This window comes from Silene latifolia, chromosome 11 (assembly GCF_048544455.1).
Source record: "Silene latifolia isolate original U9 population chromosome 11, ASM4854445v1, whole genome shotgun sequence".
NCBI classification, from domain to species: Eukaryota; Viridiplantae; Streptophyta; class Magnoliopsida; order Caryophyllales; family Caryophyllaceae; genus Silene; species Silene latifolia.
In genome coordinates this window covers 173,110,325-173,125,046 of record NC_133536.1, presented here as the reverse complement: position 1 = coordinate 173,125,046, position 14,722 = coordinate 173,110,325, and the positions used below count along the sequence as shown (strand labels likewise).

The 14,722-nt window shown below is 39.3% G+C and overlaps 1 protein-coding gene and 1 long non-coding RNA gene across 6 annotated transcripts; one reads left to right on the top strand and one right to left on the bottom strand.

Moving 5' to 3' along the window:
• The first annotated feature begins 289 nt into the window (after positions 1–289).
• Positions 290–3,874, top strand: LOC141612087 (uncharacterized). Of its 5 annotated transcripts, XR_012528983.1 has the most exons (6): positions 292–526; positions 1,100–1,222; positions 1,384–1,531; positions 1,709–1,890; positions 2,595–2,664; positions 3,619–3,874. It is a non-coding gene; the product is annotated as an uncharacterized LOC141612087 (long non-coding RNA). The 5 variants fall into 5 exon arrangements; XR_012528982.1 differs by having other exon boundaries at positions 291–526; positions 1,100–1,531; XR_012528980.1 differs by having other exon boundaries at positions 1,384–1,890.
• Positions 3,875–13,383: 9,509 nt separating this feature from the next.
• LOC141614370 (uncharacterized) lies at positions 13,384–14,667 on the bottom strand. Its single transcript, XM_074433119.1, has one exon. It carries the CDS (start codon positions 14,665–14,667, stop codon positions 13,384–13,386), a length of 1,284 nt encoding a protein of 427 aa, XP_074289220.1.
• Positions 14,668–14,722: the final 55 nt, after the last annotated feature.

Below are 14,722 nucleotides of genomic sequence, written 5' to 3'. Positions count from 1 at the left end.
AACACCTATTGCGTCAGTCGATTTACGTCGGTTGTACAAAAACTGACGCAAAAAGTACTTAGTTTTGGCGGAAATGGAATTTCGCCCTATAGTGAAGCTTTTTGCGTCGGTTCTTGGAAAAAACTGACGTATATAATGCGTCAGTTCTCAGTAAAACCGATGTATTTGATCAAATACATCAGTTATATTACTAAACCGACTTATTTGATATTATGTTTTTGCATCAGTTATACCAGAAACCGATGCAACTAATGTTTAATTAAAAAAAAACGATTAAACACTCGTACACTATTCACCTATTCACCTATTCACAGTTTCACACCCTATCACATATTCACAGTACTCACATATTCAATATATCCTCCTCTAACCTTAGTCACTCTCGACTATCACTCCATAACTCTTCGCGTGCGACGCCACACTCCACTGATCCAACGCTGCCAAACGCTTACGCTGTAATGCCGATTGTCGCAAAGTCGTCGCCATCGCCGTTAGTCCCAAACTTGTGGCTCTCGATTTCCACTAGGTTCGTTTCTTCTCAATCTCATTTTTTCAATTTCTTTGTTGATTTTAGTTCTGATTTTGTTTGTTACATCATTAATGTTATCTTATGCTGTATTATTTGATTGTGATTTGATGAAATTGCTGTATTTTGGGGGAAAGTAAAACCCTAATTTTGATGAATTTGGGTGAACCTTCTATTTACCTTTTTCGATTCTTTGCCTTGCTTGATTTGATTTTGGACTATGAAAATATGAGAGCTCACCTGAATTTTGATGAATTTGGGTGTTTTTGTGTGAAAATACATGCCATTCATGGTGAGTAGTGTTAACTCTATAGTTTCACAATAAAGGTTTCGGATTTCCCCAAAATTATAAACCCTATTTTCTTACTTTGATTGATTTTATCATGTTATTCCGCTTTATAATCATGCTGATTTGTTCTAGAATGGCGATGAGATATCAATTTCTTCTGTAAATTGCCCTACTTTTCATTCAAATCTGTTGTAATCATTTCTGCTCTTATTTTGCTTCTTTCTGCTCTAGTTTCACAATATTATCAATTTCTTTCAAAAGCTTCACCAAATTGATTGTATCAGTTGTCCGTCATAAGCAAGCGTCCAGCAGGAAGCAATGATCGCCACATTGGTGAATGATTCGTCGTTGCCGTCACACCAGTTTTGCCTTCTTCACCACCATCGGTGACCAGCAGTATGTAGTAGGTATAACTCCTAATACTAGTACTTTTCTAATTATAAGTTAAATGTAGAGTTGAGGATTGGGGAAATGCATTCATTAGGGGTTTCAAATTTCTGTATAATGGTGTATATGTTTGTTATTGTTGTTAATTTTTTCTGGGTTTGTGATTTTTGATGATGGGTAGTTGAGATTATTGCTACTTCTCGATCAACGCCACCAGCGTACTCGTCAAAGATCCTAGTCGCAAACTCACCAATGCCACCAGCGTCGAGACTAATCTCCCATGTTCACTCTTTCTACCACCAGGCGTCGGTCCTCGCGATTTTCAAAGGGTTTCTGTCTTCTTTACTTTTTGTTTTTTCCAATTTCTTTATCAATTTCATTCAAAATGTAATTTATTGTTAAACTAATGTTACCCTGTGCTTAATTGATTTTGATTTGATGAAATTGTTGAATATTTGGGGAAAAGCAAGCCCTAACTTTGATGAATTTCCAATTTTTTTGTCAAGGATTGCTGCATAGGCTGGTCAGCTAAGGGCTTAGTTGTACGTACACTCACATTAACCTGGTGATGGGATCAGATGAGGACACAAAATTTTCTCCAGAAAATAATTCTAGAACGTCTTGCCATTTGCAGATATGATGTTACACCCTCAGATTACATATCAATGATTGCCACGACTATGGAATGGTAAGTATCATTTGTGGTTGCCTATTCTGTGTTTGTAAAATTCTACCCTGGATTCCTCTGAGTTGTTGAACTAGATACATCATCCATGAATCAACTTCTCAGTTCCTTTTGCACGAGAACTAAGGAGCACATTAAAATGTTAATGAATATTTAGGCTGAGTAAAGGCCTGAGACCGTGAATCATAATAACCACAACAAATACACAAAAAGGAAAAAAAAATTGAAGTGAGTTTTCTGTGGATTCCCCAAAAAGGAAATGAGAAAGTTATTCATGGAAAGAGGAAGTATCATTTTTACCTGAAGCTTACAGTTTTAAGTTTCGGGCATGTGGATATTCTGAATGTACGTTACAAAGTAACCACTGAGTTTCCTTCATAAAGTTGTTGTCTAGAATATTTAGCCTGCCCTAAAGAAACCTCTAAAGTCTAAACTAGTAACTGCCTTCTGAAGTTCTGATCAAGCACCATCTCCGAACTTCGTTCTGGGCTGTGGATTTTTTTTATTGTCATTCTATTATAGTCTCATACACTTTTAGATATCTGAACTAATTTATGGTTCTAATGTGGCATCAAAGTTGTGCTGAGGAAATTCTAGCACAACTATTGCATTTCTTGCCATTGCCAGTTTGTGAGTATGTTATATGCGGCTTTTACCAGTTTATGGATAGCTGCCCTCTCTAATATTTCGACTAATGCTGCATGTAGGTGCCACCTACAAGCGTCCCAGTGATTGTGCATGAATACAGAAAAGAGCACCTTTTTTGATACAGTACAGGTTTGTTTTCTATGATCTATATAAAAGCTGATTAATGTAAAGCAAGTTCTGATCTTAGTAGTATTCTTTTAGCACAAGAATGATACTAAGTAAATTTGTTATTTAAAATTAAATTTAAGTGCTTGTAAGGCCTTTTTAGATTTAGAATAAACAGCGTATTTGCTAATTCATTCTTGGTCAAGTATTCTACGAGTATCAAATTGTTGATTTGTATTGCTTAGCTTCTGTTGAATTTAACCTTTATCATTGCTCGCTATTGATACCCAATTTCTTCATTAATGGCTTTCGTCGCATCAATCTTCTGTTTTCATCTTTCACTCTTCATTTTCGGTGGTTGTGATTTGCTTTGGACTAAATAAGGCGCATCTCTCCACTATACTCCTAACAAATCTTGTTGAACTTGATCAAATTATTGTATAAAGATAATGTAGATGTACTGGTTCGTCACTTATGTATTTTTTACGGATTTTTGGGAATTAGTTCTCACTTGGATGACATGTTTTGCTACATTGACAATGAATATGGGTAGGAGGTTAAGGAATTCGGAGGAGCTGGTGAAGCTTATATAAACCGGGCTGCAAAAATGGCTGTCAAATGGAATAAGAGAGTCTTCTACGGGAGTCTTTGTCACTTCTAAGTCTCGTGCTTGCTCTTTATCTTCTTTCTTTTATATTTCATGGCTGAATAATACTTTTCAATTGTCACATTTCGCTATTACAAGGTTCCCATTAATTTGATTTTTCACTTTTTTCAACCATAATTGACCGTTCGTATGCTTTTAATTCAGGATGGTATTTTTTACCCGCGAGGTTTTTTCTTTGAGAATACCTTATTTGATAATGTAATTTGTTAGTCTTAAATTTTTGTTATGATGTCTAAGCGTGTGATTAAAGGCAGGATCTTAAACATATAGTTATATTGATATCTAATTGACCTTTCTCCTGGAGATTGCAGGTGATCTATATATTCTTCTACTACTCCGATCGAGCACTATTGACTACTTGAGTATGTCCGGTTGAGACGTTGAGTTGTGTTAGGTTTGTGGCATCGAGTTTGGATTGCTATATAATTTTATGTAAGTATACTAAATGTTTAGAGAACATTTAGTATAGACTAGCTTAGTAACAAAAACGTTGTGGATTATTTATACATTGGATTGTATTCGGAACCTCGTGGTTTGGTTGAATGAAATGTAATGTTTTACATGTGATGTATTAGTGGGTGGTTGGATTTTTTGTTGCAGGTTTTTAAGTTTTGGTATTTGGATTGTCGATTTTATGGAGAGGTGGTGCTGAAATTTTGGTAGCAAATTTTTCGATATAAAAAAATGCATTATTAAATTGGTCGGTTCTTGAATGAAATGAAACAAATGAGGAAAATGAAATTTCGCTAAAACAAAATATCAAATGCATCAGTTCTTATAACAAATGACGCAAAAAAAAAAAAAAAAGGAAATGCATCGGTTCTATAAAGAACTGACGCAAATAATAACTATTTGCATCAGCTGTACATATTTATTGCGTCAGTTCTATCCATAGAACTGACGCAAATGGTGCTTTTTTGCGTCGGTTTTTAAGACACAACTGACGCAAATGTTGAACTTTTTGCGTCAGTTTCACAACTGACGCATATCAAATACGACCCCTCGATATACGTCAGTCGAAAACCGACGCAAAGGCCCTTTACAACTGACGCAATAGGGGTTTTTTTCCATTAGTGGGGAGAATATATGATAGTTGGAAATCGTGCTTTTATTTATATAAATAAGATGTTAACACAGACTCGATGAATATATGTGACTCATGGGGACAGCCCCCAGTTGTCACTTAGGAATAAAAAGGCCAAACGCTAGGATAGATATGAGAAAGCCTAAGACTCGGACTCGGTCTCAGACTCAATCGTAGATACAGACTCCTAATCATCACTTTCCTCCTAAAAGGTCTCCTTTGCAGCATCCAGCGGCTTGAATGTCTGGTCTTGAGCATTGACCCACTTGAGCACTTCACTCTCGTTGTTTGGGACGCCCGAAGGATGATATCCTAGAAGGTTGTCCTATTTTTGAGAAGTAAGACGCCGATGAGGGCCATTCATTTCCATTAAGTGATTAGGGTTGATAAAGACAACTTGCCACGATCGAGCATGTTTTGGATGATATGTTTGAGCTTCCAGCACATCTCTACGTCGTGCCCATTGCCCCTATGGAATAGGCAATATTGGGAACCGTCCCAAAATCGGCCCCTTTTCTTAGGTGCAAGATCTGGAGTGGGGCCAATCGGGTGGATTAGTCCTTCAGAGACGAGCACTCTAAAAGCAATGACATAAGGCATGCCTAAGTCCGAAAATTGTCTTTGCGGGTGCGTGGCTCTTTCTGGGGAAGGCTCCACAAATTTTACTTCGGTGATGCGGAAGGCTTGCTTTTCGAGAGGGGTCGCAAATGTTGAACCTCCTTTAATGATTTCATCGATGCGAGAAATTTCTGTTGATAGGTCCTCGACGCTTTTGATGTTACAACCCTTCAAACGGGATGCATAATTTGGCTGAAGGTAGTCAATGACATGTTTAACTAAAGCCTCATCTCCATAGGACGGTGTTGGGCCTACCTTTCCGCTTTTTATCAAATGATTGGCAGAATACTCATCTTCTCGATCACCCAAATCGATGAACTTCCTATAAGGCCGCCCAGTTTCTTTGTCTGAAGGGGTTAGGAGTAAGGAGGAAAACCTGCCATCCTCAATTCCATCTTCTATGGCATGCTTGAGCTTGTAGCACGCTTCAGTTTTATGCCTCTTGCCTCTGTGATATCGACAGTATGCATAGCCATTCCAAAATTGGGTTATGTTTTCTGGTTTTGGATCCGGAGTGGGACCAATAGGTTGCAGTAATCCTTCTAAAGAAAGTATCCTCAGAGCGGTGCCATATGTTATTCCCAGATCTGTGAATACCCTTTGATGTTTTCCCCTGATTCCAACAATGGTGTTTTTTGGGATGTTTTTGTGAGTTTTGTTTTTGTCAATCCTAAGCAGAAGTAGGATTGGGTTGTTGTCAATGGGAAGTTTTGGGGATGTTGTTTGATATTTTAAAGGGTATTTTGGTGAGACAGTTTCATGTTCTTTGTTGGTGGGTTCTTGGGTGTGGGAACCATCAGACGGTTCCTCATTTTCAGCATTTTTTTGTTGGGGAATTGTGTGTTGGTCTTTTCCTTGGTGGTCAAGTTCGTTTTCGGCATTACTATTCCTTTTCCCCAAATTAGCTACCTGAGTGTTCAAATGATCGATAGCCACTTGCAACTTTGAGAATATGTTGTTGATGGAGATGGAGAGCATCATTATAGCGCTTTGTATGCCATCTTCGTCAATTGCATGAATTTTCTCATCGTTAGGAGAGATGAGGTGAGAGCAGTCTAGGGAAGATTTCTGACTATGTCCAGAAGGGTTTTCTGGCGGGTTGTTATTGTTGTTTGCTGAGGGAGGTAATGGTAACTTTCCCTTTTCGATCATATCAAGGATGGCACCTTTCAGGGGGAGACACATTTCAGTGTCATGTCCGCGACCTTGGTGATATTGACAAAACAATTTTCCGTCCCATCTACTTCCTCGCTTGTTTGGTAGAGGGTTTGGAGTTGGACCAATCGGTTTGAGCTTTCCTTGGGAGATCAGCCTTTCCAAGGCTGTGGCATAAGGCATACCCAAATCAGGGAAGGACATATGAGGTCGTCGTGTTTTGGTTTTGTCGTTGGCAAGTAGCCGGCCTTCAAGGAGCTTAACCCTTTGCTCAATATCAGAAGAGGAAAAATTCCCAGTTATCACTTTGTCCTCAACCTGGGAGAGACGAGTGCTCAAGTCTTCCATGGTAGCTAGGAGTCGAAGGACCATGTTGTTGGTTTCGGCAGAAGTCATGGCGGATACAGATTGATCGGCTTCTTAAGTTTCTTGTCGACGATCGATGGCACCCAAGGGATTCCTATTTAACATAACCATAGGCGTTATAACTCGTCTTGGCAAGGAATCGCACAAACAAAGGCAAGTACGACACATATGTACAAAAGGCAGGTTTGTCGTGAAGATGCGACGGTGTGACTAGGTTATGAGTTCATTAAAGATCGTGAATGACCTCTTGTGTTTGAACTCTTGGTGCATGACTTTGAACTTAGACTCGAGTGTCAACTTTGGCATAGTGATGCTTAGACAGACGACTTATGATTCAGTTTCGAGGTTTGTTGATGGCTTGACGCCGTTGGGTGAGACATGTACACAAACTTGACCTTTGACCCGTAATGTAGGGGGAAGACGGGTTTAATACCCGACAGGTTTTGACTCTGCTAATGCCATTGAAGATGTCTCGTCAATTAGGCGACACGACCTAGACTGGAAGGTAGGTACTAACTTCGGCAGAGACTCGATGTTACCTAGACGACTCAACTTGAAATCGACTGGACTCTAATCGACTCGAGGCTGAATCGGAAAGGTGGACTGAAATTTTCAAAAATATAAATTTTCAAAAGGATTCATTTGTCGTTTTATGGACGGCTTCCAAAGAGTAGGGATCTTCAAAAGGTCGGCCAGTTGAAAAGTTGTCTTAAGTTTGTTTTCAAAAGACGGTTTATGTTGAAATTGCGGCGGCTCTGAAAACAATGTGTTGTTTCTGAAGACGGTTTTTGAAATTCCGAATCACGGATTTGAAAATCGAGAATTGAAGAATTTGGAATCGTCATCACAATGGCCTTGAAAACGGTTAAATTTGTTTTCAAAGAATTGAAATTGGATTGAAAATTCGAAAACGATTAAATTTGTTTTCAAAAAGTTGATTTCGAATTGAAATTTGAAACGGTTAGATTTGTTTTCAAAGAATTGATTTTGAATTGAAATTTGAAAACGATTAGATTTGTTTTCAAAGAATTGATTTTGAATTGAATTTTGAAAACGGTTAGATTTGTTTTCAAAGAATTGATTTTGAATTGAAATTTGAAAACGGTTAGATTTGTTTTCAAATGATTTGAATTGGATTGAAATTTGAAAATGGTTAAATTCGTTTTCAAATATTTGCTTTTGAATTGGAATTTGAAAACGGTTAAATTCGCTTTCAAATGATTTGATTTTTGATTTGAATTTGAAAGCAGTTAAATTGGTCTTCAAATGATTTGATTTTGAATGGAATTTGAAAGCGGTTAAATTGGCCTTTAAATGATTTGATTTTGAATTGAAATTTAAAAACGGTTAAAATCGTTTTCAAATGATTTGATTTTTGATTGGAATTCGAAAGCGGTTAAATTGGCCTTCAAACGATTTGATTTTGAAATGGAATTTGAAAACGGTTAAATTCGTTCTCAAGTGGTTTGATTTTTGATTGGAATTTGAAAGAGGTTAAATTGGCTTTCAAACGATTTGATTTTGAAATGGAATTTGAAAACGGTTAAATTCGTTTTCAAGTGGTTTGCAATTGAAAATTAGGAGGATTGAATTCGTCATTACGACGGGTTAGAAAACCGTTTTGAACTTTGAAAGACGGTATGCAAATCCAAGAAGTGTGAGAATTAAAATCGTCATTACGACGGCTTAGAAAAGCCGAATTTGATTTCGAAAACGAGATTTGAAATTTGGGAAAGTTGCACGGGTTGAAATCGTCATTACGACGGTTTGAAAAAAAGTTCTAGTTTGAAAATTGATTTCGAATTTTGAAAATTTGAGGGTAGAATTCGTCATTACGACGGCGTAAAAAGTGATTTAAAATTGTTGTGAAAACCCATGATTTGAAATCGTCATTATGACGGCATAAAAAGGTGCACAACGATTGGTGAAAGACCGAGGTTTGAAATGGCCATTATGACGGGGTAAAAAGATGTATTTGAAATGGTTATAAAAACCAGGTTTTGAAAAGGCCATTATGACGGCATAAAAATGTGTTTTGAAATGGTTGTAAAAACCGGGCTTGAAAATCGTCATTACGACGGCCTAAAAAGGCATGTTGAAATGGTTGTAGAAAACCGAGTTTGAAAATCTTCATTATGACGGCCTAGAAAGGCGTGCAACGGTCGGCGAAAGACCGAGTTTTGAAATGGCCATTATAACGGCGCGAAATGTGTTTCTGAAACGGTTGTAGAAAACCGGTTTGAAAATCTTCATTACGACGGCAGAAAAGGTGGGCAACGGTCGGCGAAAGACCGAGGTTTGAAACGGCCATTATAACGGCGCAAAAAGATGTTTTTGAAGTTTTGAAAATGACACGAAGGACTTATGATCACATAACACATAAGCACTCACAGTTTCATTATATTATGCATAATACTGACACGGGTTTTGGCTTAGAAGGGTGGGTTACACACCAAGCAATCAAACCCCGATTTTCGAGAGGGATACCAATCCAAACAAAATGTGTAAGGAGGGTGCCCTAGCCTCGTGCTCGAAGGTGATGAAAGCTCTTTGACGAAACAGAAATGTGTAACGTCAACGGCATGCTTGACTCAATCGGGATTCGAAACGCGGGGATGAGAAGACTCACGCCGACGGGACAGGATAATTGGTCGAAAAGGGTTAGGTTGTGGGCCCGGACAAGGAACCCGACTTATGATCGTAATATCAATTAATGCATTTTTAACCACGACCTCGTTCGAGTTTCACCTCTAAGGATCACAAAGACACAAGTGTCCTAGTTTTCCCCAGCGGAGTCGCCAAACTGTGGACATGGGCCACAGGCCGGTCTGTGAGCGCAATGCCGCCTACCGGTCCGTAGTCACGGGTCACCTGCACGCCAAGTCGATCTGTGGACATGCAGCGGTCTAGAAAGCCACGCTCGGTGGCGTAAGAATGCTTTCGACCGGATCGCTTTAGATCGGTCGGTTTCGTCTCGGTAAAGGTCTCGAAACGATTAGAGATGTTCGGAGTCGCCACCAAGCATTTGTGGGATGCCTGGGACCCGTTCAAATCCATTTTATACCTAGGTCAACAAAGGCAAAAAGCGGTGTTTGACATAGGTACTAAAGATAAGGACTCGTCCCCCTTTTAGCATTCTATGCCTAAAATGACTCTCGTGCGCCCTGGATAAGGCCATCCACTATCCAAAGGTTATGAGTAAGGGGTGAGGGTACTTATTGGGAAGCCCTTTTCGGACACCCAATCCCACCCGCGTTACCGGCCTCTACTGATTGATCGTGGTTGTTTAAGTGTAAAAGTTGATAAAACGGTGTAAATGCATGAATGCACATCCAAAAGTTTAACCTAACACGTGAGCCTTCTAAGTCGGTTTGTTAATCCAAATATCAAGCATAAGATGTCAAGTTGGATTTAGATTGATTTGCATGTGAAAACAGAAATTAAACATCTATTTACCAAATTCGGATTATGATGCTTAACACGATCCATTTATTTGAAAAGGGGGTTTCAAATGACAAAGTGTAAAAACACGTAAACTTGTCAATTTGATCCATCACGTATTTGGGTTAACCGTAATCGGGATCGTCCTAGACAAGTACCAAAATGAGACAGAATGCTGCCAGGCAGCGCCATTGGGGCGCGAGCCTATTGGCGGGGGAAGGGGCCCTGCCCAAGTTTATAAAAGATGAAAACAGGAGGTCTTGGGGCGCGAGCCATAGGGCATCTCCTGGTTGTTTGAAAAGATTGTTTAAAATCGTTTGAAAAGGTTATTTAAAACCGTATTTGTGATGAATGTTTGCAAGCATGATTTGCATGACTCGGAATATTTACTATTATGTTAGTAATATTCGTTGTCGGATTTGCAAGTTTGAAAAGCATAGTAAAACATGTAAAAGGAAAATGTTTGATTTGAACTAATTGTGTTAAGTTCAATTATTTGTAATTAGTCAAGTTTGTCATCGTACTCGGATTAAGCCGACATGGTATAAAGAACCAAGGATGATTATGAATTATGACTAATATATTTACAAATGTAAACAAACGAGAAAAATGGTAAATAAAGGAAAAGGGTGTTAAAATACCCATTAAAATGTAATTAACCAATAATATCATCGAGTCACGGAATAAACCGTCATGGTATAAGAAACCAAAGATGATTTTGTAATGGTCAAAATATTTCTCATAAAAATGAATTGAAATGGTAAAAAAACCGTAAAAGGAAAGAGGTAAAAATAAAAGAAATGAGTAAAGAGGAAAGACGAGAACAAACACGGATGAGTCTGACCCGGACACCTACAAGAGGCGCGAGCATCCATGCATAGCAAGGAGCTTCTGTTCAGGCCAAAAGTCGGTTTTGGCTCGTCTAACCTATATTTGGATCATGTTATGCATTGTTCATGCATATAAACTCATAAAAATAGTAAAGACATGAAATAAATTAGATATTTACACCCTTAAACTTATGTATTTTGATGTTTGCGTGGTAGACGACTTTAGAGACGGTTTTCTCGTTGTGACTACTCGCGATCAAAGAAGTTTAAAAAGAGCGCCTTGAAAAAGGATTTTGTTTTGAAAATATGTTAATTAAAACATGTTGATTGATGAATTGAGTTGGTCAAATGGGTCGGTCGAATGCACGGCAACGGTACCAAACAAAATGTGTAAGGCTTGTGTTTACGATCGGTAGGCCGTAAACACGTGTCGATTTTGTGACTTAGGAAGTCGGGTCTAGAAGTTTAAGAGAGAGGTGAGGGGCGGACACTCGCGTGAAGATTGTAGTGTGTGATGGTGGGTATTTATAGAGAAATGTGGTATGGTAGGTCGGTTGTGTTTTCTTAGAGGCTAAGCAGACACTTGCATTAGGCGCGAGCTACCTCGTGATACAATGGGGTGTACTGTCCCTTTCGCAAATTTGGATTTTGCATTTGTTCTAACCAATGTTTTGTTGGTTGTGATTTGTGGTCTTTGAGGTTTTCTTAGCCGTGTAAGCTTACTCTTGGGTGATATTTGGGGTAGGTATTTTCTGTCTTTGACTCGGGTTTGACCCGTGTGAGTCGGGATTTGAATTTCGAGTCGGTTTTTGGCTCGGTGTCGGTTTTGACTCTAATTAGGGTCATTTTAAAGGAAATGACATGATGAAGACATTCATGGCATTATTTTTGACATTCGAAATTTGGTTTGACTCGGGTTGACTCAGGTTGACTTGATTTGCGGGTTTCTGAGTCGGTTTTGGGTCCGAAGACGGTTTTAACTCTAAATAGTGTTATTTTAATGCAAATGAAGTTAGAAAACTTTTGAAATCATTTTTCATATCCGAGTAGTGCATTAAACCGTCTCATGTATAGCCAATCCAGGCACTCATATAAAAAACACGTTATAGTCCGATCATCATCGGATGGTTTTTGGAAGGTGCAGATACTGGGTATCTACAATGGTTGAGGCAACTTGGTCTATATCACATCCTAATTGATGCAGCAGTACATACTCCCTAGACCAGTGCATCCATATAGAGTCATAATGGTAGTGTTATTTCCAGAACATTTTAAGGAGCAACGTTTTGTTCCAACTGAGAACCTCCCTAATGTCAAACCCCCCTTGAGACCTTGCCCTGCAAACTTTCTGCCAGCTAAAGAAAATCATACACCTGTGAGATCCATCTCCCCAAAGAAACTGCCTGCATACCTTCTCAATGTCATGCACAATCCCTTGTGGGAGAAGAATGCAAGCACACCAGAAGGATTCAATTCCAAAAATGACAGAATTGAGCAATTGAACTTTACTAGCATAGGTTAGTTGCTGGCTTGCCCAAAACAAAAGCCTGCTGCGAATTCCAGCCAGAAGAGGTTGGAACATGTCCTTAGTTAATCTGGAATAGTGTAGTGGAGTACCAAGATATTTGAATGGGAAATTGCCCTCAATGTAGCCAGTGGACATCAGGACTTATACCAGCAAAGTAAATGTTGGTCTTGGCAGGGTTTGGAGTAAGGCCAGAATAAGCTGAAAATAACCTTAAACATTACTGGACAGCAGCAACAGATGGTAAGTCTCCTCTAGCAAACACCAAGAGACCGTCAGCAAAAATGAGATGGGTGAGATCCAGCCTAACACATTTAGGATGATAACTGAAATGGTCAAACTTGGATATCCCTCTCAAAAGTCATGATAAGAACTCCATAAAAGGACAAAGAGCAAGGAAGATAGGGGATCTCCTTGCCTGAGTCTCCTCTTCCCTTTAAAGTAACCAACAGCAGCCCTATTTATCCTGAGGGAGTATCTGGGACTGGTAATCAGAGTAGTGACCAGCTACATAAAAGAGGAGGAATGTCAAAAGGGGAGAGAACAGCCTGCAGAAAAGCCCAATTGACAGTGTCAAACGCCTTTCTAATATTAATTTTAACCACACACCTAGGAGTCTTATACTTCCTGCCATAACCCCTAACCAATTCAATAGCCAGCATAGTGTTATCAAAAATAGATATGTCCTCCACAAAAGCAGCTTGCTCCTTACCCACTATGAGAGGCATGACCTTTTTAAGCCTGTTAGTCAAGATCTTACTGATAGTTTTATAAATTGTGGAACAACAGGATATTGGTCTATAGTCTAGGACAGTGGTAGGTGTTTGCCCCTTAGGAATAAGAGTGATCATGGTAGAGTTGACCTCTTTAAGTAACTTTCCAGTTCTGAAGAAATCGAGTATAGCAGAGGTAAAGCTTTCTCCAATCACACCCCAAGCTGCCTTGAAAAACCCAGAAGAATGAACCATCAGGGCCTGGACTCTTATTACTGTCAATGGAGAAAAGAGCATCTTTAACTTATATTGGAGTGATAGGAGTCATCAGGGTGCCCCCTTCCTCAGTAGTTACTATAACTTGCTGCCATAATAGTCAGATAAAAAGCTTGCACCTGTATTTCAGACCCCAGCAGACTGTTATAGCAAGCCAGAAAAGCAGCTTCAATATCCTTAGCCTCAGCACACTCCACTCCCTGTAAGTCTAGCACTTTGGTAATCGTGGAGCTATTTCTTCTAGTAGCTATTTTAGAATAGAAATAGCTAGTACTAGCATCCCCCATCTTGATATCAAACTCCTTTGCCCTTTGATAAGCAATACTCGGTTCCACATTCTTGAATTTGCAGTAGTCCTTTCTAATAGCCTCCTCCTCAGCAAGAAGGGTAAGATTAGTTGGGTCAAGTTGGAGCTGAACTTGACACAACCTAAGCCTCTGTTGCAAATCTTTCACTTTTGAAGTGACACCAGTAAATGAAGTTTTATGAAGGTGTGTGAGTATGCTTTTCAGTCTACGAAGATGTTGAACCAAGGTGTACATTTTGCAACCATAGACCCTTGACTGCCACTCCTGTTGAACCATAGGCAGAAACTTCTCATCCTGAGTCCAGCAATTTAAGAATTTGAAAGATGCAGGTTGGTGCTGAGTTTTTAAATCCAAAGAGATCACCAAAGGGGAGTGGTCTGATATGCCAGCAGTAAGAGCTTCAACAAAGCTCTCAGGGTAGAGCTGTAACCAATCTATGTTGACAAGAGCTCTATCAAGTTTAATCCATTTCCTGTCATCAAGTTCTTGCTTATTAGTCCAAGTGAAAAAATAGCCTATAGTTTTCAACTCCACCAGGCCAGAGTTGGCAATGGCATCATTGAAGTTGTCCATGGAAACTACATTTGGTGGATCAGAGCTAATCCTCTCCTCAGTACTTCTCACACAATTAATATCCCCTAAGACAAGCCAAGGTAAGCCACAATTCACCTGTTTCTCCAACAAGTCCCATAAAGGAACCATCTGAGCAGTGTGGTTAAAACCATACACGAAAGTGACCTCCATTAAGTCCTTCCCCTTACTGACAAGCAAATGGATCCATTGGCTACTCATGTCAAGGACCTTCACAGAAAGTGCAGAATTCTTCCAAATAACCCATAATCTCCCATTATTGTGATAGTGATAATTATCAAGGACAAAAAAATGTCTAAACCGCTTTCTTTGAATAGGAGAGGCCTTAGCAGACCTTACCCTAGTCTCTATAAGACCCAAAATATCCAACTTATTATGCTGAAAAAGAGAAAGAACCTCTACTTGCTTTAGTAGCTTATTCATGCCTCTAATGTCCCAAGAGCCAATCCTCATGGTGAATGAAGTAGAGGTGGGTCCTCTGCTTCACCAACCTCTTGTTCTCCCCAGG

Coding starts and splice junctions, on each gene's coding strand:
- LOC141614370 (XM_074433119.1), bottom strand. CDS start 14,667: ATGAGGATTGGCTCTTGGGACATTAGAGGCATGAATAAGCTACTAAAG.